The sequence below is a fragment of the Xyrauchen texanus genome, chromosome 28 (genome assembly GCF_025860055.1).
Source record: "Xyrauchen texanus isolate HMW12.3.18 chromosome 28, RBS_HiC_50CHRs, whole genome shotgun sequence".
NCBI lineage: Eukaryota > Metazoa > Chordata > Actinopteri > Cypriniformes > Catostomidae > Xyrauchen > Xyrauchen texanus.
Genome location: NC_068303.1, coordinates 26,416,443 through 26,444,355, shown reverse-complemented (window position 1 = coordinate 26,444,355; position 27,913 = coordinate 26,416,443). Strand labels below are relative to the sequence as shown.

The 27,913-nt window shown below is 37.7% G+C and overlaps 1 protein-coding gene across 1 annotated transcript; it reads left to right on the top strand.

Annotated features, from left to right (window-relative positions):
* Positions 1-108: 108 nt before the first annotated feature.
* Positions 109-27,591, top strand: taf4b (TAF4B RNA polymerase II, TATA box binding protein (TBP)-associated factor). The gene is made up of 15 exons (XM_052095423.1): positions 109-742; positions 893-1,026; positions 3,128-3,451; positions 3,660-3,761; positions 3,854-3,976; positions 6,372-6,461; positions 6,724-6,894; positions 10,155-10,266; positions 10,425-10,542; positions 13,512-13,681; positions 16,119-16,249; positions 22,174-22,299; positions 22,397-22,453; positions 23,014-23,130; positions 27,227-27,591. Exons 1-15 carry the CDS (start codon positions 109-111, stop codon positions 27,359-27,361), a joined length of 2,544 nt encoding a protein of 847 aa, XP_051951383.1. The 3' UTR covers positions 27,362-27,591.
* The last annotated feature ends 322 nt before the right edge of the window (positions 27,592-27,913 follow it).

Below are 27,913 nucleotides of genomic sequence, written 5' to 3'. Positions count from 1 at the left end.
CTGTTGAGTATTCGTCGAGTCTTCCTCGCATTGGGCAAGTGCAATTTTGGTCACTAAGATAAATATTGTAAGAAATGATTTCGTACAAAACTATAACCTAATAAAATAATGTCAGAAACATCGAACTCGGATAAGAACAATAATCAATCGATTGAGAAAACAAATGAAGCGCCGATAAAAGCAGTTACGCAGAGCAATGACACGCACGCAAACACTGAGGAGGGCGAAGTCACTTTACAAACCACATCAGGCAAGCAAACGGAGACTTCAGTCTCCATCTCTGATGCCACCAAAGCGCCTGAAAACAACAAGTCGGATTCAGCGCCCCTCAATGACGAGCGCGAGGAGACAAAAACAAAGATGGGTGCTGATAAATCATCAAACTCCGTAACAAATCCCCCTCTAACTTCAGTTCCGGTGAGGCCTAGTGCGCCAGCCTCATCTGAACCTGCTCCAAAGATCATAACAGGAACCGCACATATCAGATCCACAACACCAGTGGTCGTAGGTGCCAGAGTAGTGACGGCTACGACGTCCAGTGTGCAGGGACCAGGAGGTGCCAGCTTGGCACTGGTTCCTCAGGCTGGAAGAGGTTCTGTAAGCTCTACAGCTATAAACCAGCCCAGGGTCACCACCTTGACCCCAGCCAAAGGTACTGTGGTGAGGATTTCCACCCCATCACAAAGTGTACCAACACGTGCCCCTCAAACTATGCTGCCTGCCAACTTTCAAGTCCCCCAAGGTATGTTTTAAGTGTAGGACAAATATATCAAGAATTTGAATTGGCTTTTGTTTAAATTCTTGACTATTCTTCTCTCTTTTATTGTACCTAACTACCAAACCTAGCTAGTTATCAGTCTTGGCAATGTCTTTCTCTGTCCCCCACCTGAAGGAATGGTGTTAATTCGCAGTGACAGTGGGCAGTTGATGTTGGTATCTCAGCAGGCTCTGGCCCAAGCACAGGCTCAGGGAATGCTGCCCAAACCAGCCAATGCCTCTGCAATAGTTAGAACCGCATCCTCCCAGGTATGTGTTATTTTGGTCACTCTTTTCAGCTGTTGGCCATAGAATCCAATAGAGGTCTAGGAACAAATAATATAGGACATGTTTTGGGTATGTTCCTTAAAGGGGTCATGACATGCCTTTTTATTATTATTTTAATGTGTTCCTTGAGATTCACTTATAATATTAGTAAAAGTATTTTTGTGCAAAATATATTAAATGTAAACCATGATTTTCCACCCTCATTCTGAACCTCTGTCAGAAACACTGTTGTTGATTCTCCTTCATGGCTCCAGACAAAAAAAAAATACTTTGGAACATTGGCTCCCAAACTGTAACATTATGGAGCCAAATGGCTGTTTTCAGTCGCCAAATCACCAAATTGCTCAAATTAGATAGAAATATGAAGACAGCTGATAACCCATTAATCAGAAGGTTTAATAAACCATATATAGTTAAGAAAATTAAAAAAAAACGTTCACACCCCTTTCATAATTTATACAAATATAAAATATTATTTATTTATGACCGCTCATCAGAATCTACATTACAGATAATTACATTAAGTATAGTATGCATGTAGATGTGTGTTGTCTTCTTGAGCATCAATTAATGTTTTAACATTGAGTAATAGTTGTGAACAAGTCCTTCAATTGTCTTAACTGTCAAAAGCTTGATTTTTATTTATTATATATATATATATATATATATATATAGTATAGTATATATATAGTGATATATATATATATATATATATATGATTTATATATATATATATATTATAAAATCAAGCGTTTGCATGGGACTCTTATTTTGTAATATTTGCACTCCTAATTGTGAGCTCACTGACGGCTGATTCACACTGCTAACCTGAGCTCCTGAGTTCAAACCGTTATTTTCGGGTGATTCATGAAAAAGTTCAACAGATCCAGAAAGGATCCGGTTCAAAGAGTCATTTGTTCACGACTCTCTCACGCTGGGTTTGTTATTGCGTGCGGTGCAGCGAGTTCATCACCACAACAGAACGGGTGAAAAGTGCCGTGAGACGCACTGGTGCACGCTCTAAAAATATATTTATATACATATCTGACGAAACCACATATGAACGCACACAACCTGACTGTCGCCAGTGGCGACTAGATTTTAAATTATTGTCTCAACAAATAATTTTTGGTTGCATTTGCGACTGTTTAACTCTCAGTCTGGAGCCCAGTCCTTTAAGACCACTGTGGTCCTAAATGGCCGCTGTTATGATTGACTCTCTGCTCTTGACTGAACTGCACTCTCTACTTGCCATCTCACTGCTACTGAAATGTAAAGGTAAAGTAGGTGTTGATGTGGTGTTGTGGAAGCGGTCATATGCAAATGTATGACTTGACAGTGTGGAGGAACTAGAGAATGAGTAATTTTGGCAGCTTTGTTTCAAAGTGCTCTTTTTGCAGTGAGAAGTTTTGAGTTCTGAAACTTGCAGTATGTTTTTAATAGTACAGTGACCTCTTGCATGTCAAAAGATCAAGGAAAATGTGATTCCTCATGTCATGACTCCTTTAAAGGGCTTGTTCACCTAACAATGAAGATTGTCACCCTCATGTTGTTACAACCCCAAAATGAGATGTTAGGCAGAATGGTAGGCTTCAGTCCCCATTCACTTTCATTGCATCTTTTTTTCAATTCAATGAAAGTGAATGGTGACTGTGGCTGTTATTCTGCTTAATCCCCTTTTGCGTTCCATTTGAAGAAGAAAAAATAAGTCCTATGTGTTTGGAACAGGTATTGATATTAAGAAAGTGACAAAAACAATGCCAAACTTCCAAATGTGGTTAATTTCTACATATTATCCCCTAAAATATTAGAATTTGTTGCAGAGATTTGTTTGTTATAAAACAGTTGATTAAATGGAAGTGTTTGAAAATAAAGGATGACACAAAAAAAAGCCCTCAAAGGTTAATTGTTGCCCCTGAAAATTTAATCCAGGGGGTACATTTCTGACCCTGGGTTGGAACATCGTGAGGGTGAGTAAATGATGACATAATCTTCATTTTTGGGAGAACTATCTCTTAAAGAACTGAATGATTTAAGAATTATGGAAATGTGCTAGTATATTTAAATCCATCTCTTTTCACAGGCAACTGGAACTGCTACACCAATCATCAGAGTTTCTCTCCCACCTTCTAGTGCATCAGCCACTACCAGTATTAAACTTAACCCTACATCAGGGGCTGCACCCTCTGTGACAGGAACTACTATTCTCAAACCAGCTTATACAACAGGAACAACCATCATTAAACCCACCAGTGTTATAACGACTGCAGTCAGAAAGCCCAACTCCACCATGGGCACTGTTATCAAAGCCAGTCAGATTACTCAAAACAGCAGCACAGCGGGGACCCTTAACCAGGGGACTAATTCTGTCAGCACAACCACTGTAATTAATACCTCTGCCGTAAAGGTATTACTCACTTGGGCTGCATCGATAATTGATCCAAACAACAAAACAAAAAATGATTCATACTTTGACTTCAGGGCAAGATGTTGACAGACATGCATTGTAGGCTCACAACATTTTCCTCTGTGATTATAAAAAGAGATAACATTAGTAACACATTTGTGTAAATCATGATTAAAATGTGTGTTTAATTTTTTTATTTCTTTTGAAGTCTATGGGCAAAGGTGCGCTCTCTGCCCCACGTATGGTATGTCCAAATGTACCAACCAGACCCAGCACAAACACTTCCTCAACTCCAGTCCATGTTACTGCTGTAAGTCATGACGGATACTTATAAACAGTTTGAATACTCAATCTTTGAATATGTGAAGCATGGTCATATTTTTATTTTTATTTATTTATTAGGAGACCTTGGAAAACGTGAAGAAGTGTAAGAATTTCCTTGTCACCCTGATGAAGCTAGCATCCAGTGGCACTCGCTCGGCTAACATGGCGCAGAATGTCCGAGCTCTTGTCAAAGGCCTACTGGTGTGATGTCACTTTTTTTGCTTTCATTATCAGTTGTTGTTTGTCATATATAGTCAAGGGTTTCCACCCATCCAGGATTTCCAGGATCGTTCCAGTTTTTGGCCATCTGTCCTGATAAATATTCAATTCAATTTCAGGACGCAAATTGCCAGGTGGAGCATCAAACGCATTCTCATATGAATCTTAAAAAATTCTGATTCATTTTAGTTAACTGGTTTATTCGGATGATTAAGATTGAGATTATTTTTACTTTTGTGTGCAACAATCCTTTAAACTTGAATCTACTTACTATAATGCGTTAATGTTTTGGAAAACATGTCCAAAAAAGAAACGTCTTTCCTTTTACTGAAAGATCTCTTTGGTTCATACTGCCCTACACTCAAAAATAGTTTTTAGGTTCACGCATTTCAATTTCATAACAAATATCCATAACATTTTATTTTGTTATATTTCAAATTAAATTAGTAAAACGTAAAATATCTTAGCTAAAATTCTTAAAGATCGCTCAATTCAGTTTGATGGAAATTTGTAATGAAATTGAAATGCGTATATTTTGAAATGCAATCTGTAAATCTTGAAAAAATATAGTGAATGTTTGTCCATTTATTTGACTTCTTGTGGTTTAAATGTACACGTGTTTTTTTATACATGCATATTTATACATTATAAAACATTTAAATGATCAGTGTGAATTATACACATAAAAAAATAAATAGGGACAGAATAAGTCAATAATTTTAAATCCGTTCACAAAAATAAAATTACTCAATTTTATAACGAAATTCCATTGGATTGAGTAATCTTTAATTAAAAAAAACTAGATATTTATAATATTTAAATTAATTAATAATTAATTAATCTATTCATTTTGATGGAACTTTGTCAGGGAAATTAATATAGAATGTTCTGCTATGTATGATGTAATTTCCATATCAAACAAGGAGCAAACGATAATAATGTTTTTATTTCCTGTGTGATATCCAGCAATCAGATTTTCGGTCATGGTTTAGGTGTCCAGGAATTTTACAGTTGTAACCCTAAAATTGAAAAATGCTGTGTTGACAGAGTTAGGGAGGCAACAGGGCTCAGACGTGTACCTCTGTACACCTCTGGTGGATCAATAACATGATCCAATGTTTGCGTCACATCCTGTCTAATAAGGTGCTTCTTGTGGTCCGTTTTGAAGGCAGTATAAATCTATCAATCTGTCTATAGATGGGTTTCCATCCACAAACAGTACTGTGCAAAAATGTAGGCAGTTGTGAAAAATGTTGATAGTGAGGATATCATCAAAAATAATTACATATATAGTTTTCATTTATCATTGAATGTCATACAAAGTCCAGTAAACAAAAAAAGAATGGCAGATTGGATGTTCCAAGCTTCTTGGAGAATTCGTCACAGTTCTTCTATTTATTCTAGAAGTCTCAACTGCTGCTGTCTCGATGTAATCCCAGACAGACTCGATGTTCAGTGGGGGGCTCTGTGGGGGCAATGTCATCTCTTGCAGAGCACCCCATTTTTCTATTTGCAAAAGGAATGTTTGGGAGTCTAAAATGTATATTTCCTATTAACACACTGAAGGTGAAGAGATATATATAAAAAAACTTAAGCACAGTACTGTGTTTTTGTTTGAATTTTGGGATATTACATAAGAAATATTAGATGGAAACACCAAGATGCGAATAAAACTTTCAAAATGTGCATAAAAAAACCAAATAAATTTTTTATTCAATAAGAAGTTATGTGCTTAAACTATGGGAACATATTTCCTAGATCAAAAAAGTCTTGTGACTTCCTCAATCATTTGACTGAGTAATTCACTCAGAACAGCAGACCAATATCATTACATAGCATCTTAAGTGTTGCTCTGGTCGTTCTGAAATGCCGAAGCCAAAGTCTGCCATCAAATAATTGGCTAAAATTGCCTCCTGTCTGACATGCTTTTGTCCCCAAATAGAAGACATCTGCTGCCAATTGCAAGCAAACATGAGGTTCGTGAGAGTGTTTTGTCTTCACTCTCTAAACTGCAAATTAATTGTTACATTGAGCAAAAGAGCCACAGTGGCTTCCCCATGTGGTGGACACTACCACTTAAATGCTTTGGATGGAAACATTGCTTTATATGCAAAATAAATTGACATTACGATTTTTTTTAAAAAAAATTTTTATCAAGAAATGAGCATTGTAGTCACTAAACTTTTACGTTGTATCAATAAAACTCACTCTAATTTGTTTTTAGAATATTAAACATGACATCATGGTGCCTTGGAAGCCTGTTAAAAAGTTGTCTGGGAAGCAAGTCAGCCTTGGTTTTGGACACAGCCAAACAATACAATATGTTAAGTTGTTTTTGTGATTTCTTTTTCTTCCTCTTTGTCTTTTCTGCATGTAGGATGGTAAATTAGAGGCAGAAGAGTTTACTGAAAAACTCTACATGGAGCTCAAGTCCTCCCCTCAGCCATATCTAGTGCCCTTTCTTAAGGTGATTGAATGCACTTTACATTTAAAACCCATTTAAATGTCAATGAGACCCTCAAATCCTCAGTAAAGTTACAAAAGGGGCACTAACCTAATTTTAGGTTAGTGCCCCTGCTTTTAAGCTTAAACCTACAATATTATCAGACCTTCATAGCTCTTATATGAATGAGACTGTGTTCTGTTAGGTGACCTCTTTGGTCTGAACTACATTCGAGATGTATACCTGAAGTTATCGAGTGTTTAGACTGATGTGTTCTCTCATCCAGAGAAGCCTACCAGCTGTACGTCAGCTCACTCCAAACTCGCAGCTCTTCATTCAGCAATGTGACCAACTCAAGCCATCAGATTCAGCATCAACCAAGACTGCAAACCAAAAGCCCAGCATCTCCATCAGCTCCACCATCAAGCCCAACCAGCCAACCAGACCTGCTCAGCTGGTAAGCCTCCTTCCATGTTTAGTCCCAGCAATGTAATGGGTTGTAATTTATCATAGAGATGATTTCAGGGGTTAGCCTATATGAAACAATGGAAGAGTAATTTGATAATAAAGAAAACAAATGATCATTCACTGTAGGTGTTTTCACCATGGAAACAAACCTGGATGTGCATAATTGTAATGTTTGTCATTTTGTCTTAAATCTGGATTAGGAATGCATCTGAAGTACATGCATAATATGGTGTCTTCTGACGTTCTGTATATTTGAGAATACTGCTGTACAATTTCTTGATATTTTATGTAATAATAATTGAGTTAGACTGTGTGAGAGAGTGTGTGAAACACTCTAATTTCACACTGCCTCCTTCCCAGCGCACTTGTTCATTTTTATGACAGCCTCTCTTCACTTTGTCTTCATTTCCTGGTTAACACTGCACCGCCCACGGTGTACAGGCTAATTCACTTAAAACCACCAGTATCCCACAAACCCAAGCAGAGGCAAATTAGTTTTACACCAGAGACAAAGATGCATGAGTCTCACCCCATTTCTTGCCAGGAATGTCATGTTATCATATTCAAATAATGTCATGATTTGTTTTTCTGTAATCTAATATCACCATTTTATTGGACGTCTTGATGGATTTTCGCAGAAATACAGAAGCTCATTTCCAATATACCTGAATAGACTTCAGAGGTTTTGATTACTTAAGAGAATCAAAGTGCTCCAAGCCTTTGCAGAAGGTGCTCCTGTCAAAACACTCGTAATATTCAACATGTATGGCTTCCAAAATGTCCCAAAGCTGCTTTAGATTCGTTATACCTCCATTTGAATATTTTGAAATCCAGATTTGTTTTTTTTTTTGGAGCGGAATTTGCACTCATTTTATGATACTTTTGTGTCCTTTTTTTTTTAAGCTTTCAATTGAGTCATTATATCAGTTGCCATTGTATTGAAAAGACAGATATTTATTACCAATGACCATTTTCATACAGGTTTGGAATGTCATGAGGGTGAGTAAATGATGAGCGAATTTTCATTATTGGGGTAAACTATACCTTAAAAGAATAGTTCACCTAAAAATGAAAATTGTGTTATCCTTGTGCGACACGTGTCCACATACGTGGACGTTGTATTTTGGATATGCTTAATTTAACACATAATTTAAATGAACAAAAACACGTCTGAATAATTTTCACAAGTCTCTAGACTGTCATTTAAAGGGTTAATTTCTGCTGCACAGAGTCACATAACACAACAGCATCCTGTCAATTTCCTTGAAGCACTCCTACGAACACAGCTGTAACAAAAGTGCCTCTGGTAAGAAATAACTTTACGTTTTTACATTGAAACCTGTTTGGTTGTAAAGAGTAGCGTCTCTAGTTTCGTTTGATATTCCGCTTTAAAACATCAGTTAATTTTTCACCTGTCAGCATGCTGAAACATGATGTCTACATATGTGGACACTGGCACAGCATTTCTTTATTTTGAATAACTTAACTAACACACATGTGGGTCATTTAGCTTCATTTTAATATACATTTTATTATGTTTAATTTTGTTATCTGTGTGCAATATGAGTCTATTCATTTACTTAAGTAAATGCATTCCTTTACATATTCACTGAGCATTTACACATTGAGAATCAATGGGTTCATCAAAGCTGAAAAATTTTGCTTTCAGAGAATTTATATGGAGTTAGGATGATAATAAGGTGCATTTCGAACTGTTTTGAGACCAGTGCAGACAGACAGCACACTGGAGGTGAAGTCATTCACTAAATAGGGAGCAAGGGAGCATAAAATAGCTTTCTATGCAGCTAAGTGCATTCAATCCTAAAATTCGGTCTTAAATTCAGTTTCAAGCTGCAGATGATGTTTGGACCACTCAACATGTTTGGCAGACATGGGACAATGGGTATCAGTAAATAGATTCAGAATTGTATATGGTTGGCAGTGATTGGATGATGCTGTAATCCCTGTAACGTCTCAAAAACATGAATAACCAACACTCCTGAAAACAAACAATTTGATTAAAAAAAAATCTTTCCATAGCTTAGTGTTATTTAAAATTTCACAACATAGTTTTGCTCTCCACATATGTGGACATTCATTTTTAGGAAAACCATTTGTTCTAGACGAAGTGTTTTTGTTTATTAGGTGCTATTAGTCACAAATCAAGGAAAATGCACACAGCAGTCACGCTCTGGTCTCGGGAGGTTAACATTTACTCCTTTTAATTTCAAACCAGTATGACACACAAGGAGAAGTGTTGTAGAAGCTGATCATTTCCGTAAAATCAAAGATGATTGTGACCAGGGCTCCAAAATGGTGACCTATTAAGCTCCAAAAAGTTCAAAATACAGAGCTGGATTAAAAGTCTTCTGAAGCCATCAGAGCTTTGCGTGTGGAACAGACTGAAATTTAAGTTGCAATTCGCTGAAAGTCTTGATTTGAAAATCTTGCTTTAACTACTTTTGTGTTCCACAGAAGAAAGTCAGTAATTTGAGGGGGAGTTAATGATAACAGAAATTTCAGTAACACTTTTTAATAAGGTTCCATGCGTTAAAGGGATAGTTCACCCCTCTCATGCCATCCCAAATGCATATGACTTTCTTTCTTCTGCAGAACACAAAGATTTTTAGAAGAATATCTGTGCTGTGTTGGCCAGAACTTTGATGTCAACATAAAAGTAATCCATAAGATTCTAGTTTAATCTATATATTCAAAAGCAATCTAATAGGTGTGGGTGAGAAAAAGACCAACATTGGGGTCCTTTTTATTATAAATTGTCCTCCCTGAGCAGTAGGTGGCGATGTGCAAAAGAAGAATGTGAAAGTGGAGATTAATAGTAAAAAAGGGAGTTAAATATTGATCTGTCTTTCACCCAGACCTATTAGATCACCTCTGAAGATATGGATTTAACCACCAGAATTGTTTGGATTTTTGGTCCTTCAAAGTTCTGGTCACCATTCACTTCTATTGTTTGGACCTAAAGAGCTGAAATATTCTTGTAAAAGTCTTTGTTTGTGTTCTGCAGAAGAAAGTAAGTCATACACATCTGAGATGGCTTGAGGTTGAATAAATGATGAGAGAATTTTCATTTGGGGTGACCTGTACATTTAACATTAATTCATTAGGTATCATGAACTGACTATAACAATGATTTATACATTCTGTAAAAAAAACCAAACATATATATATATATATATATATATGTTAGTTAATAAAAATATTGTATTAACGTTTTTTTTGCTTTTTCAGGTGATCCAGCAACCTAAAGGAGTAATTGTCGAACAGCCTGTAATATCATTATCAGCCCAGAACAATTCTCAACCCAAACAGTTGGTCATTCAAACCAGCACTCATTCAACAGGTACAAGCTTTTTACCTTTGTAGACATATTGTAGAAATACTGAAATATAGCATGGACCAGTACAGGTCAAATTGATTACAGCTCAGGTTGCAGAAAATGTAGGTGTCCTTTTTTAATTTAAATTTCCTGCTGATAAAAATATCTGAATTTTCATTCAGTCCCCACAAGTGCTGTTGTGCGGCAGTCCATCCTTCAGGCATCTAAAACACACTTTTCTCAGCCACCCCTTAGAGCACATGCACACGGCTTCAAGGACAGCACCTCGGGCTCTTTCCGGTAATGGCTCTGACTTACGGTCATTCCCTTCTACTCAGTGGGTGTATGTGTGTATGGGTTTTAGAATGAATGTAAGTAGAAGGCAGTTGGAATCTCGCTGTTGATTTGAACATTTCAGGTTCCATTTGTTAACAGATAACAACATTACTTAACATGAACTAACAATGAACAATACGTTTACAGCATTTATTAATCTGGGTTAATGTAACTGTTAATTTCAACATAATAATAGTTGTATTTGTTAACATTTGTTCATTGTTAGTTCATTTAAGTTTATAGTGCATTAACTATTGTGTTTTTATTAACTAGCATTAACCAAGTGTAACCAGGTTGAAATGGGCAAGGAGGAGGCGGGAACTGGCTGAACAGTCAAATTAATATTTAGTTTAAACAAAGACCCACACACTGATACACACACACACACACACACACACACACACACACACACACACACACACACGGCAGCTGCGTGTGGCTCTCTCTCCTGAACTGCTGCATACGGCTTGGCCTTAAACCTCTCCTCGGCTGATTAGCCCAATTGGGGGCCAGCCATGCAGACTCATGGTGCGGCCCCGCCCTCCTCATCACACCAAGATTACAAAATGCTGTTCATTGTTAGTTCATGATAACTATTGCACTACCTAATGTTAACAAATGGAACCTTATTGTATAGCGTTACCAAATTTCCTTATGAACGACACCAATTTGATTGACCCCTTGGACAAATGATCCCTTGGTGGATGGAGGGATGGAGCATCTAAATGTTACATATAAAAAAAAAACAGAATTCTGCATTTTAAACCTGACCTATAATAACATAACGGCAAAACTTTACAAATAAGGTTCCATTTTTCGACACTAGATAATGTATTGGGTATCATGAACTAACAATGAACAACTTTCTCAAATTAATAATCTTGGTTCATGTTCATTTATAAAAACACAATTGATCATTGTTAGTTCATGGTGCATTAACTAATGTTAACATATACAACAATTAATCTTAAAGGGATCGATTCTGAAGACATGGATTTAACCACTGGAGTCATATGTTTTACTTCTATGCTTTTTTTTTTTACCTTCAAAGTTCTGACCATCATTCACTTGCATTGTATGGACCTACAGATCTGAGATATTCTTCTAAAAATCTTTGTGTTCTGTAGAAGAAAGTAAGTCATACATTTCTGGGATGACATGAGGGTGAGTAAATGAGAGAATTTTAAATTTTGGGTGAACTATCCCTTTAAAAATGTTTTTGAAATTAACAATAACCAAGATTAATAAATACCGTAAAAGAATTGTTCATTGTTATTCATGTTAACAAATGTAACCGTATTGTAAAGTGTTACCACTAACAATATTTTATGTATGTGTGTATGTATATATATATATATATATATATATATATATATGTATATATATATTTTATTTTAAACATAAAAAGTTGCATCCAATAACATTAATGCATTATGAACTAAAATGAACAATTGTATTCTGATAAATGAGAATGAACCAAGGTTCATTAATTTTAGAAAAAAAAAAAAAAATATATAAGTATATACATACAAATATATATATATATATATATATATATATATATATATATATATATATATATATATATATATTAGTATATGCAGTGGTGTAGTATTTTTATTTATTTAACCAGGAAAGGCTCTTGAGATTACAAATCTCTTTTTCCAGAGCATCCTGGCCAAGATAGGCAGCAGGAAGTCATTTCACAGTTACAAACAGACAACATAAAGTCAGAAAATACAATAAAAAAACAACACTAGTTAAAAACATTGACAGGACAATGAATCGGTCTCAGAAGCTTCCATCAATGACATAAAAACACTTAGTGGGACAAGTTTTTAAATTTTTAGGCTACCATGTAAGGCATTACAAGCCAATGGAGTACATAAAAACCCTTCTTCCAATATTAGTTCTAGCATTAGGGACCGTTGGAAAACAAGGCCCTGTGACCGAAGTGAATAACAGCTACTTTTAAAAATAATAAAAATGCACAAATAAGATGGGAGAAACCCTAGAATGGCTTTATAGATAAATATGTTCAATGACTGCGCCTATGGGTGCTTGGAGAAGGCCAGCCAACCCTTTCATATAAAGTGCAATGATGAGTAACAGTTTTGCAGTTTAGAATAAATCTCAATGCTCCATGGTAAAGGGTTTCAGTTGGTTTCAAACACTGGGCAGAAGCATTCATATATAGAATACCGCCATAGTCCTGATTGGGCAAAAAGTTGTCTAACACCAGCCTCCTTTTAGCCTCAAAAGATAAACAATTCTTATCCCTGAAATTAAATCCCAGTTTCAGCTTCAGTTTTTTTTGTAAGTTGCTGAATATGGGGCTGAAAAGAGACTATCATCAACTAAAATTCCAAGATATTTATTTGAAGTAACAGAATCAGTTGCATCACCCTGAAAAGTAGTAGTAGTGTCTGAATAGTTGGGCATAATGTGAATTTATGAAGTTATTTTATTACCATATAGCCTACATAATTAATGTTTAAATAATTAAAATAATTGTTATTGATAGTTATATTCTTTTACATTACTAATTTTACGTGATACATTTTAATGTGTGCGAAACAAGTAGCTGAATTTTAGCTTCTTAAAAGGATAGTTCTTTCAAAAATGAAAATTCAGTCATCTCCTTTGTTTTTTTTTCTGTGGAACACATGGATCAAATTTGAGGTATGTTGACACTGCACTTTTTTCCCCATACAATGAAAGTTAATGGGGACAGAGGCTGTAAGTCACTCATAAAATGCATAACATCTTATTTAGTGTTTTTAACAAACAAAAGAAAGTCATATGGGTTTAGAACAACATGAGGTATTTTCTTTAGCTTTGGTTGAAGTGAAGTTAACTTAATGAGTGATTTATATACATTCACAAACATTAAATGTTGATGCAACAAATACACACAAGACATTTTTTTTCAGAGATGACGATGACATTAATGATGTGGCCTCCATGGCAGGAGTGAATCTGAGTGAGGAGAACGCTCGTATCTTGGCCTCTGGCTCTGAGCTTGTGGGATCAGTGATACGCTCCTGTCAAGAGGAGCCCTTTTTATTCCCATCAGCCCTCCAGACACAAGTGCTCCACATCGGTAACTTCACCCAATCCAGTCAAAACATGGGCACTAGAAGCCTCACACTTTTCCTCCCCTATCTTTACCTTTTTACTCTCAGTATTTACTCTATTCTCTAAATATACAAACTAACTGATTACCTGTGACACTCTGCCTGTGGCCTTGGCCCTGCCGAATCACAGCCATGCTTATTTTTGTTACAGCAGCACACTTGCTTGTGTGGTATTGCTTAAGTGTATCTTTATTCAATGTGATACTACATTTCTCTCAATCACTTAGTCGAAATCTGCTCACCTCCCTCAGCTTTGCCTCAGCGGCGTGTATCCTGTCTGTGTTTTTTGGGCATATGTTGTGCTGCTTTGTGACATATATCTAGCACAGGCTCTGTCTTTGATCAGTGGTATCTCTGACGAGCCTGTTCTGCTTAATCAGTATGCTAATAACTGCCGAGCCGCACAAAATTGCCAGAGTGGCAGGAATCAACTCTGCTCTGCTGATCAAAAAAGCCGTTGGAACAAGGGAGCGAGCGGAAGATAGCCAGGAGTTAGGGGGAGTCGTGCGGAGGAGGAGGAGACGGAAAGAATGTGAAAATGAAAGAGACAAGCTTGGCCTCGCAGGAACTCTGTCCGCATCAGCAGAAAGGGCAAAAATGAGATGGAATTGGAGTGTTTGCAGATGTCTGTCTACTTTGCAAGCAGAACAGACCAACAGGAACAAATCATGTCTGACATTATGGAAATCTAAACAGCACAAGAAAACGTCCAACTCGCTGAATGAAGACATTTCCGTCTAATTCTGCCACAATCTCTATTTCTGTCAGGCTGAAAATAGGTCTCAAATGCTAAATTAGAACAAGATTCATATGAGTCTTGAACTCTGTTTTTACCAGAACCACACAGAATGTCTGCCTACAGATCACTGTAGAAAACGAGATTTTTTTTTAACAGAATTCAAACGAGCGTCATTAACAAAGTTGTATATATGCCCGGGGTGGGGGGTGTAAATCGTATTAATACTTTGAGCTACCAATGAGAGTGTTGTACTCTGCTGTGTTTAAAATGTTTTATCATGTTCAAATTAATTTGACAGAATTCTGCAGATTCTTCCTCCAAAATCAGTGCACTGGCTATTAAAAAAAAAAAGTCGTCTGCTGATTCTGTCTGGACCTGGAAATGACTTGCTTGTGTAACACATAACTACAGGCCTTCTTAGAGGTCAGGATGGGAATTTGTTTTTCTGAAATAGTTTTGCATGTCGTCGCAATACATTTTCCATGGTATTACTATAGTAACCATATTTTAACATTGATATTTGTAGTAAAACCATAGTAATAATAAAGGAAAATGAAAACTATGGTAATCAAAATCATTATTTTGAGGTTATTATGGTTTTCATTGAAATACTATTTGTAGTAAACCATTGTAACCACAAGAATTACCATGGTTTATCTATAGTAAAAACATAGTTACTATATGGATGCAGTATACTGCATTAAAAAAAAAAAACATGGTTACTTAACTAACTTTATTTGTTTTGTACAATATTACTGTAATTAAACTATTTTCCACCCAAAAAACATGGTTGGCCTACAACAGTCATCATGGTTACTACAATATTAATTTTGGAAAATTATTTCTGCCAAAAACTGGTTACTACAGTCCACAATATTACTCTAGTAAAACCCTAGTTAAACTATGGTATTTTTAGTAAAGCTTTATAACCACAAAATTATGATTTACTTTGCCATTTAGTTTTAGTTTTTCCTGTATTATCACTATCAGTGTTCCCATGCATACTGGAAAACCTGGAATTTTATATATTAATTTTTTTTGTAATTTTCCAGTTATGGAAAATTAGAAAAGTACCTAAATGTCCTGGAAAATAATTATTTGTCCTGGAATATATTTTAGTTTAATAGAATTGTTTGACTGTGTTGCTAACAAAGTGTTTGTTACATACACAAACATGGTAACGATCAGGACTTGGAATCATCATCATCATCGCCAGGACCGCCGCTCCCTATACGCATATTACGCTGTCTGCGTAGGGTTCAGTGACATGCACTCCCTAAGGGGGCACCATCTTACCATAGGGGGGCACCAGTAACTCCACAGCTGCCCTTACTCACATGATATATGTTACTCAAGGACCTGATATCAGTCTCAAAACACCGAAATCGCATCGCCCTCTCACTTTCACAACATGCAGAACTATTTCAGAGGAAAAAAAAATCCCTTTAAAATGTACTCTACGGGGCTCCGTATTAATCAGCCATGGGTTTAATATGATTGAATTTAGGTGCTTTGTATTTTTGCATCTTTTTTTTTTTTTCTTCTAAGTTTTAGCGATGTTCTAAATACAGTCCTGAAATGTATATCTCGAGCACAGCACTAAAGATTGAGTTTAACCACGCATTAAGAACCCAGTATGTTGGTTATTTGATCTGTTTGCTCAGGTGGTTCTCTGGGTATTACAGAAGTGTGTCCTGATGTATCTGAATTGCTCTCTCTGGCAACAAAAGAGAGACTTGGAGACCTGCTGGAGAAGCTAACCGCTGTAGCACAACATCGCCAAATCTCCTATAGGGTATGAACTTGCATATACCTACCTAATATGGTGTAAACACACTCTGGACTATATATATATATATATATATATATATATATATATATATATATATATATATATATACACACTCACCTAAAGGATTATTAGGAACACCCGTTCAATTTCTCATTAATGCAATTATCTAATCAACCAATCACATGGCAGTTGCTTCAATGCATTTAGGGGTGTGGTCCTGGTCAAGACAATCTCCTGAACTCCAAACTGAATGTCAGAATGGGAAAGAAAGGTGATTTAAGCAATTTTGAGCGTGGCATGGTTGTTGGTGCCAGACGGGCCGGTCTGAGTATTTCACAATGTGCTCAGTTACTGGGATTTTCACGCTCAACCATTTCTAGGGTTTACAAAGAATGGTGTGAAAAGGGAAAAACATCCAGTATGCGGCAGTCCTGTGGGCGAAAATGCCTTGTTGATGCTAGAGGTCAGAGGAGAATGGGCCGACTGATTCAAGCTGATAGAAGAGCAACTTTGCCTGAAATAACCACTCGTTACAACCGAGGTATGCAGCAAAGCATTTGTGAAGCCACAACACGCACAACCTTGAGGCGGATGGGCTACAACAGCAGGAGACCCCACCGGGTACCACTCATCTCCACTACAAATAGGAAAAAGAGGCTACAATTTGCAAGAGCTCACCAAAATTGGACAGTTGAAGACTGGAAAAATGTTGCCTGGTCTGATGAGTCTCGATTTCTGTTGAGACATTCAGATGGTAGAGTCAGAATTTGGCGTAAACAGAATGAGAACATGGATCCATCATGCCTTGTTACCACTGTGCAGGATGGTGGTGGTGGTGTAATGGTGTGGGGATGTTTTCTTGGCACACTTTAGGCCCCTTAGTGCCAATTGGGCATAGTTTAAATGCCACGGCCTACCTGAGCATTGTTTCTGACCATGTCCATCCCTTTATGGCCACCATGTACCCATCCTCAGATGGCTACTTCCAGCAGGATAATGCACCATGTCACAAAGCTCGAATCATTTCAAATTGGTTTCTTGAACATGACAATGAGTTCACTGTACTAAAATGGCCCCCACAGTCACCAGATCTCAACCGAATAGAGCATCTTTGGGATGTGGTGGAACGGGAGCTTCGTGCCCTGGATGTGCATCCCACAAATCTCCATCAACTGCAAGATGCTATTCTATCAATATGGGCCAACATTTCTAAAGAATGCTTTCAGCACCTTGTTGAATCAATGCCACGTAGAATTAAGGCAGTTCTGAAGGCGAAAGGGGGTCAAACACAGTATTAGTATGTGTTCCTAATAATCCTTTAGGTGTGTGTGTGTGTGTGTGTGTGTATATATATATTAGTCCAATGTATGTATCTTTGGACCTTGACAGTAGTGGTCAGTTTATTAATGGAAAAGAGCAGCATTAGGATTCTATAAGAAAATATTGTGTTAAGATCCTACTGGGAGGAAAAAACAATGAGGGACAACTTGAGGGCAGTAAATAATTTTGTATTTTCTTTTTGCTAACCAGCTCATGTCATGTCATTTTACGGATGCATCAGTGATGAAAATAAATTCTAATTACAGTGCATATGGAAAGTATTCAAAGCGCTTCACTTTTTTCACATTTTGTTATGTTACAGCCTTATTCCTAAATGTAGTATTTTCCTTAAAATTCTACAAACAATATCCCATAATGACAACGTGAAAGACGTTTGTTTGAAATCTTTGCAAATGTATTAAAAAAAAAAAAAAAATCACATATACATAAGTATTCACAGCCTTTGCTCAATACTTTGTTGAAGCACCTTTGGCACCAATTACAGCCTCAAGTCCTTTTGTGTATGATGCTACAAGCTTTGCACACCTATTTTTTGGGCAGTTTCTCCCATTCTTCTTTGCAGGACCTCTCAAGCTCCATCAGGTTGGATGGGGAGCATCGGTGCACAGCCATTTTCAGATCTCTCCAGAGATGTTCAATCGGTTTCAAGTCTGGGCTCCGGCTGGGCCACTCAAGGACATTCACAGTTGTCCCGTAGCCACTCCTTTGTTATCTTGGCTGTGTGCTTAGGGTCGTTGTCCTGTTGGAAGATGAACCTTCCACCAGTCTGAGGTCCAGAGTGCTCTGGAGCAGGTTTTCATCAAGGATGTCTCTGTACATTGCTGCAGTCATCTTTCCCTCGATCCTGACTAGTTTCCCAGTTCCTGCCACTGAAAAACATCCCCACAGCATGATGCTGCCACCACCATGCTTCACTGTAGGGATGGTATTGGCCAGGTGATGAGCGGTGCCTGGTTTCCTCCAGACATGACACTTGCTATTCAGGCCAATCTTTGTTTCATCAGACCAGAGAATTTTGTTTCTCATAGTGCTGAGAGTGCTTCAGGTGCCTTTTTGGCAAACACCAGGCAGGCTGTCATGTGCCTTTTACTGTGACCGTCTGGCCACAGGTCTGATTGCTGGAGTGCTGCAGAGATGGTTGTTGTTCTGGAAGGTTGTCCTCTCTCCACAGAGAAACGCTGGAGCTCTGTCAGTGACCATCGGGTTCTTGGTCACCTCCCTGACTAAGGCCCTTCTCCCCTGATTGCTCAATTTGGCCAGGCGGCCAGCTCTAGGAAGAATCCTGGTGCTTCCAAACTTCCATTTACAGATGATGGAGGTCACTGTGCTCATTGGGACCTTCAATGCTGCAGAAATTTTTCTGTACCCTTCCCTAGATCTGTGCCTCGATACAATCCTGTCTCGGAGGTCTACATACAATTCCTTGGACTTCATGGCTTGGTGCTCTGACATGCACCGTTAACTGTGGGACGTTATATAGACAGGTGTGTGCCTTTCCAAATCATGTCCAATCAACTGAATTTACCAGAGGTGGACTCCAATCAATGTGTAGAAACATCTCAAGGATGATCAGTGGAAACAGGATGGACCTGAGCTAATGTGTCATGGCAAAGGCTGTGAGTACTTGTACATGGGATTTTTTTTTTTTCGTTGCCAGATGCTCCTGATTGAGACTTGCTTTAATGGCCCAGAGTCCAAATACAATGTGATATGATGCATAGATATTAAAATAATTTAGGTAAAATATGACCCTACCTCACATGTAATTTTTGTCATACTAGGGGGGGTGGCTCTGGTTACAAAGTGCACCAATCACAGCTGCTGTGGCCTGCGTTGTGTTATATTTTTGAAGAGGTGCACATCAGCCTACGCTTAGCCTACGGAGTTGGTTCGACGCAGAAGTATAAATCAGCCTTTAACATCTTTTCAATGACATGCACTGTATAAAGGCTCAAAAAGATCCTAGATCAAATAAAATTTTCCACAACTTGTGTTGTCTGGAGATTTTTGTCTAGTAAAATTGCTGGCCAAGATATTTTTTCAGTGTTTCGCCAGTGGAGTGATCCAAAAACACTTTAAACAATGATACAACCCATTGAATAGAGTGTAACTCTATCCCTCACTGCCTTGTCATTATTCCCTTTAAAAATCAAAGATGGCACTGGGTCTATTTTCAAAGGTATATTTTCACTGGTCTGTGTAAACCTGTATCAGACAGATGCTTTTGTGGTTGTGCCATGTTTCACTGGTTTTCAGCATCTCTAGCCATAAACACTGAGCTTTTAACTTTGCACAGTGTCCTAAAATGTAGTTTGAAATTTAGGATTAGGGTAGTTTTTGATCAGCTGTTGGTTTGTTGCCTGAAGAACTGCGCGTTACCAGTACAGCTGGAGTTGTGCTGATGACGAATCATAAAAATATGAAGGTTTTAGGACTGTCTCCATTCTGGAATGGAAAGCCAACATTTCACAATCCAATTGATGGAATTAAAATTCACTCTTCTACATACCCTTATGCCATTCCAAATGTGGATAACTTCCGCTGAACGCAAAGATTTTTAGAAGAATATCTCCGCTCTGTAGCTCTGTACAATGCAAGTGAATGGTGACTAAAACTTTGAAGCTCCAAACAGCACAAAGGCAGCATAAAAGTAATCCATAAGACTCCAAGGGTTTAATCAATGTCATCTGAAGCAATCCAATAGGTTTATGGTGAGAACAGACCAGCATATAACTTATTTAACTGTTCATCTTGCCATTGCAGTCCCTAGGCACGATCATGATTTCAAGCTTGATTACACTTCCTAGTGCTTGAGCTTTAGATGGCACTCTAGAAAGCATAATCAAGCTTGAAATCATGATTCCCAAGGAAACTGCAGATGTCAAGATTTATAGTGAAAAAGGTTACATTTTGGTCTGTTCTCACCCAAAACCGATTGGATTGGTAGTAAAATTGGAAGCAACTGTTGTTTCTTGTTTACTTTAGGTGACTCTACAGGTGAAACTCAAAAAATTAGAATATCGTGCAAAAGTTCATTAATTTCAGTAATTCAACTTAAAAGGTGAAACTAATATATTATATAGACTCATTACAAGCAAAGTAAGATATTTCAAGCCTTTATTTGATATAATTTTGATGATTATGGCTTACAGCTTATGAAAACCCCAAATTCAGAATCTCAGAAAATTAGAATATTACATGAAATCAATAAAAAAAGGATTTTAAATACAGAAATGTCGGCCCTCTGAAAAGTATAATCATGCATATGTACTCAGTACTTGGTTTGGGCCCCTTTTGCATTAATTACTGCCTCAATGCGGCGTGGCATGGATGCTATCAGCCTGTGGCACTGCTGAGGTGTTATGGAAGACCAAGATGCTTCAATAGCGGCCTTCAGCTCTTCTGCATTGTTTGGTCTCATGTCTCTCATCTTTCTCTTAGCAATGCCCCATAGATTCTCTATGGGGTTCAGGTCAGGCGAGTTTGCTGGCCAATCAAGCACAGTAATACCATGGTCATTGAACCAGGTTTTGGTACTTTTGGCAGTGTGGGCAGGTGCCAAGTCCTGCTGGAAAATGAAGTCAGCATCTCCATAAAGCTTGTCTGCTGATGGAAGCATGAAGTGCTCTAAAATGTCCCGGTAGACGGCTGCGTTGACTCTGGACTTAATAAAGCACAGTGGACCAACACCAGCCGATGACATGGCTCCCCAAACCAACACAGACTGTGGAAACTTCACACTGGACTTCAAGCATCTTGGATTGTGTGCCTCTCCATTCTTCCTCCAGACTCTGGGACCTTGGTTTCCAAATGAGATGCAAAATTTGCTCTCATCAGAAAAGAGGACTTTGGACCACTGAGCAACAGACCAGTTCTTTTTTCTTTAGCCCAGGTAAGACGTTTGACATTTGAAGCCCATGTCCAGGACCCGCCTGTGTGTGGTGGCTCTTGATGCAGTAACTCCAGCCTCAGTCCACTCCTTGTGAAGCTCCCCACACATTTGAATGGCCTTTTCCTGACAATCCTCTCCAGGCTACGGTCATCCCTGCTGCTTGTGCACCTTTTTCTTCCACACTTTTCCCTTCCACTTAACTTTCTATTAATGTGCTTTGATACAGCACTTTGAGAACATCCAACTTCTTTTGCAATTACCTTTTGAGGCTTTCCCTCCTTGTGGAGGGTGTCAATGATGGTTTTCTGCACAACTGTCAGGTCAGCAGTCTTCCCCATGATTGTGAATTCAACTGAACCAGACTGAGAGACCATTTAAAGGCTCTGAACCTTTTCTGAACCTTTTCACAATATTCTAATTTTCTGAGATTCTGAATTTGGGGTTTTCATAAGCTGTAAGCCATAATCATCAAAATTATATCAAATAAAGGCTTGAAATATCTTACTTTGCTTGTAATGAGTCTATATAATATATTAGTTTCACCTTTTAAGTTGAATTACTGAAATTAATGAACTTTTGCACGATATTCTAATTTTTCGAGTTTCACCTGTAGATACTGTCTTATAACAGTTGAAATTTGTGTCTTTTTGGAAGCTAATGTGTTTCATTTGGTGTGTGTGTTTCCTGTGTTGAGGATGATTGGCGCTACAGTCAGACCAATGACGCACGCTCTCAGCTGAAGTTCCTCGAGCAACTGGACAGACTAGAGAAACAGAGGAGAGAGGAAGACGAGAGAGAAGCACTACTCCGCATCGCCCGGGTAACTAGAAGACACACGAGATTTTGCAGAGGGCAAAATCTCTAGTGTAATCTGTCTCCATTTGAAATGTGCTGTTTTGTGCCCCATTTGTGCATAGAGTCGCTCTAACAGTGAAGACCCAGAGCAACAACGTCTCAAACAGAGAGCTAAAGAGGTAGAAGGATTTCTTTGTTTGTGTAAATAAAAACATATGTTGTTCCTCCACAACATGTTTTTCTTTCCTTCTGCTCCCTTGTATAGCAATGAGGACAATCAATACTCTTCATAAAGTCCCATTTGTGCCCCACATAGACACACACACACACATATATATATATATATATATATATATTACACACATACCCTGGAGACAAGGCTCTCTAATTGGGGGCTCATTTTAATTGAGTCTAATATTGGGTCTGGAATTAAAGCCTGGGGCCAAACAGAATGTAATGAAAGCCCTCTAGATGAGCTGTGTGTCTGTTTACAAGGTAACGCTCATTTATTCATGTGTACAATGTGTGAAGAGAGCCACATAACATGTGTTTATGAATTTTTGCACCAGCTCTTTGTCATAGACTATAAAATCAATAGTGCTAAAATTAAAGATTTATCACTTATTAACAGCTCTCTATTTTCTCCAAACAATCCATGTGGAATTGTTCGAGCCAACGGAAATGTAGATTTTATTTTTGAGTGCCTGTCAAACACCCATTCTATGTTTTCCCCTTTTAGATGCAGCAGTTGGAGTTGGCACAGATGGAGCACCGAGATGCAAATTTGGCAGCGCTGGCAGCCTTGGGACCTCGTAAGAGGAAAGCTCTGGACGCTCCCGGCCCAGGGGCCAACCAGGTACTTGCACGTGTCTATACAACCACCACTGTGTGTGTTCTGTTGATTGAGTTTTCTTGTATATGTCTAGATACTTCAATCTTTGCAGATGTGGAGAAAATGTGCGCACAGATTTATGTTCAAGATAATCACTTGTATACATAAGCTGTGTGTAGTACAGAGGAGAGTTTGGTCATTTTTGATTATTGAGCCAAGCTTAATTTGCAGTTGTGGCTTTTATTAAATGGATCTGTCACTGTTGTGTATGAGCATAAATAGAGAATTGAGAACTTTGAGAGGTCTGTGTATGTGGCAATATTGAATTGCACATTTTCTCTCTTTTGCAATTGCACAACTCTTTTGGAGAGGGAATTGGTAAGATGAATTAAGCACAACCTGACTGATTTTGTGGCCACCCACAAACCTGAACCAGCCCATGACCTCTGAATAGGCAAAAATAAAAATAAAAGTGCTCCATAAAGGCTTTTATCTCTGTTCCTCCCCTCTCTGATTTAAATAAACCAGAGAGAGTCAAGTCGAGTCACTTGACTTGACTCTCTCTGGTTTATTTAAATCAGTTCACATATGCCTCAAGGAGTAGAAATATGTCCACCTGTAAAATACCAGGAGTTATTTATTGTTAGTGATTTTTATTAGAATTATTGGAAATGGGGAAAAGACTAAACAAAAGACCAGAGGATTGTATGTTAGTTTAATTAGATTTAACATTTGTGAATTCCTTTTTTTTTTTTTAATGCTAACTAGCGAAAAGATGGTTTTGAGTTTTTGCAAGCATAAAATTTACACAGGCTTTTCAAAACAAAACTCCTCTGCCTAGGGAATTTATGTGTTTGCGTCTTTTGAGGTTTCATCTCTGAAGAAGAATATGCATCTCTATAAAGAACCACTGTATTTGGAGGATAAATGGGGGTTAAAAGGTATAAAGGAATGTTCCGGGTTCAATACAAGTCAACTCTGCTGATCAGTGGGCGGGTCCAAAAAGGATGCTATGTCATGAAAAAAGGTTTGCGGTTACAATTTTCAAGTCTCCGAATGCATGTCAGGTGTTTGTGGTGTAGTTTGAAAGCTTAGAATCAGAACTTTTCATAGATAACCATCAATTCTGGATTTCTGTTACATAAAATAACAAAATGGGCCTTAAAACATTTCCACTGCAAATCATCGTCACCTAGAGGTCATGTGGTAGAAATATTAATATGTATATAAAAGTCTTTCAGATAGCACTTAAATCGACGAATCATATATCAAATGAAAGCTCCAGTTTATTTTGTTTCCCTAATACTACAGTTCTAAAGTGAACTATGATATCTGTTAGACCTCAAATACAAATGTCTCTCTTGTGCACCGATTAAAAATGCTGTTAGCCCCAAATAGTAAAACATTTATATCTGCTCTTACCTTAGGCAGTTTTCTAAAACATTTGCCATTTTTATTTGTCTGTGAGCTTGCTTGTGTGAATAATCCAATATTCTATCTTAGACATTTGCCATCCAGCAGAAAAAGCATGCGAAAACAAATTATTGGAAATATGTTATCGAATATTGATGCTAAAATGTTATATAATTGCAAAAGGGAGGATCTCAGATTTCTTAGCGTTCTAATGACCCCTAGATTGGGCTTCAAGTCCACTCAAAGGCCAAGATATTCAATGAAACAATGGGTGTGGTGCTAGAACTGAAAGTTAGTCTGAATGTCTATGGACGAGCACATCTGTGAGGGTTAAAAATTTGTTAAATCGCCACTTACATTTCAGATCTGCATTTTGTGTTGGAAGGTGATCAAGGAAAACATTTCTTGGACTTGCTGCCCTATAGTGGATTAAAATAAGACATTTTGGAGAGCGATGGAGTGAACCGAACCAGAATCACGTGCTTTCAAACTTAGGACTATATATATATATATAATTTGTGCGAGCGATATCGATCTGGGTTCCATTGAAGCTTTTACAATGGACATGGATGGGGCCAATCCGTAAACATTAAAATGCTCACTATTTCAAATGTATAGCTACAAGATGTAAATGTGCATGTTAACATGATTTTATTGTGATTTAATTCGCTTCCTAACCTATTCTGTGTAAAGTTAGTCAATTTTACAACTTTGTTGCCATGACGATGTAATGTCACCGTACACTAAAACCCTGAAATTACTGTAAAGTTTTGCCTTTTTAAACCCTAAAAGAATTGGCCCCATGGCACCATTCACTTCCATTGTAAATGCTTCAATGGATCTTTTGGTTTTTTTTTTTGACATGAGGGGAAAAAAAATTCCTTGATCTTTTGACATATAAGAGGTCATTGTACTATAAAAACATTCTGTAAGTTTCAGAACTGAAAACTTCCTCAATAGAAAATTACCATTTATTTAAACCAAGCTGCAAAAACAGCTCATTTGGAATTCGAGCAACTTGTGACGTCACAACGACCAAAAACATCTGCATATGCAATGCCTATTTTTCATCATTGTACCCTTGTCCCCGCCCACTGGTGCTCAGTCAGTCACAGTTGAAGTGGAGAGAGATGGCCTGTCATGGGAGATTCATCTTAAATGGACTTGCACAGGACACCTTCATGTGCCTGTCTGGAGTTAAATGGTTTTTCTACATAAACATGCACAGATGGATGTCTTTTGACCACTTGACGCATATCTTGTGCCACTTTTAAAAGATGCGTTGTCAAATTACAGCTCTAAAGAGGAGAAGCTCTCTGTCATTTAGCTGAGCACAAGTGTGTCATGGAGGGGTCTTTCGCCCATCTACGCCATTTTTAGTTGTTGGTGGATGTAAACATGATTGAATGATATTGGATGTGGATGTGTCTTCAGCGCATTTTAGAGTGAATTGTATGTTCATATCATACCAGTCATGAAACAATTCAAGCTTTGAAAAGGAACTATTATTGAAGGACGGGGCAGTTAAAACACTTGGATGCGATCGCAAAAAACTGTAAACAGTTTTATTCATGAATATTTCATGTCATGACAGATAGTTTATGATGCTGACATCCTGTTTACACCAGGCGCGTACATTGGCGCAATGCAACGGCTTGAGACTGTCTACACCGGGTGCATTGACAAACTTTCTAAACAGTTTATTTGTGTTGGCAGGAGTAGCGCCACCATGTGCAGCGCCACCACGTGCAGTGTAAAATGGAATGAGACATCTGTTGACTGTCAAAAAAATCCTTTACTAACATTATCAGTGGACCTCAGGGAAGATAAAACATTTCAGGAACACTTTAAGAAAAAGAGGGACGAGTCTAAATTGAATGCTGTCGATTAAACTTGTATTGAACCCAGAATTATGTTTTATTTTTTCATATAATTACTTTTGTCTCGAAAGTTCCAAAATGGTCTCATAATAACTTGTAATAATTTGAACGAAATGGTGAAACCATAAGATGCCATACATAATTTGGCTTGTACGAAAAGGTACAACTTTTATACCCATACAGACTGACCAATAAACAAACTGAATTTAAAATCGATTCGGTACAGGTATCAAATTTTAGCTAGCCTTCTATCCAGCACTTTATTTTAAGAAAGTTAATGTCAGTGAAAAATGCGTTTCCTCATTCCATATTTATTTATGCAATGAAAATGCCTGATGTATGTCAATAACCTGTAAGCTTCCCTTGTCTTGTTCCAAACACCAATGTTTTCTCTTCTGTGGTGCACAAAAGGTTTATGGCTTAGATTGGGGGTTAAACGTAAGAAAATGTTGGATCATTTTGTTTGTTGGTTAATTTTTCACTATGGGAGTTACAGTTCTACGTTATTCTACAAGCCAACTCATAAGATTTTTTATGATTTCGCCATCTCGTTAAAATTTCTATGAGACCGGGTCAAAATTACAATTAATTCCAACAGCCTTCATTAGTTAACATTTCACAGTCACAACAATGAACTTCTGATTAAATCTATATGACCAAATCTGTCATTCTCTCCTTTGTGCTGTATTTCCTGTTCCAGGATCTAGGTAAGTTTCCTTTTTACTGTTAAAACATCATATTGTTCTGATAATTGAATGATGTCTCAATGAATAATGGTTTACCTCTGTGTAGTCATAGTAAATGGAGGGTTCTGCCTTGTTCTTCAGTTGTTAGGTCCATATGGACAGCTTGCAACTCAAAGAGCACCAATTCGAGTCACTATGAGAGATCTGACTTTCTGCATGGAGCAAGACCCCACACTCAGACACTCACTCAAGCTATATAGTGGTTTTCTGCGCTAGATACACTCAGTCAAACCACTGAGACGTGTGCTGTATTTGGATGAGTTTTGCATTAACTTCTGTATCACAGTGTTCCAACAATGTTCAAATCAGAATAGTTTGCCATATCTGTTCCTGTCCTTGTTTTGAGTTGACTGTTGTTTAAAATGTGTTTTTTTCTTCTTCATGTTGAATGTATTTCACTAACGTATTGACTGATATGGAAGTACAAAGGAATTAATTAAACACTAATAGCAGCAGCTTGTTTTGTGTCTCTTGTTAGTGCTGCTGAACCATTATTGTAATTGCTCAAGACCATTGTGTGTTTTTCTACTCCTCGAATTGACTCAAATCTCTTTTACCACACTGCTGCAACAGCCATGCTGAAGATGTTGCAATGGACTGACTATTTCGGCATTTTGAAAGTCGACTGGGGGTTGTGTAGAGGTCTGTGTACAAGCTCCAGGGCAGTGCATGCCCTTACCTTGGCCAACCAATCAGAACAGAAAACTGCCTAGAGTAACAGGCCTAACCAATCACACAAATACTGCTCTGGGCATTAGAATCTACCAA

Bases quoted from the DNA above. Each gene is read 5' to 3' on its own strand.
- taf4b (XM_052095423.1), top strand. From the start codon at position 109: ATGTCAGAAACATCGAACTCGGATAAGAACAATAATCAATCGATTGAG. The intron at 743-892 runs GTATGTTTTAAG...CCCCACCTGAAG, and splicing joins CAACTTTCAAGTCCCCCAAG to GAATGGTGTTAATTCGCAGT. The intron at 3,977-6,371 runs GTGTGATGTCAC...TTCTGCATGTAG, and splicing joins CTCTTGTCAAAGGCCTACTG to GATGGTAAATTAGAGGCAGA.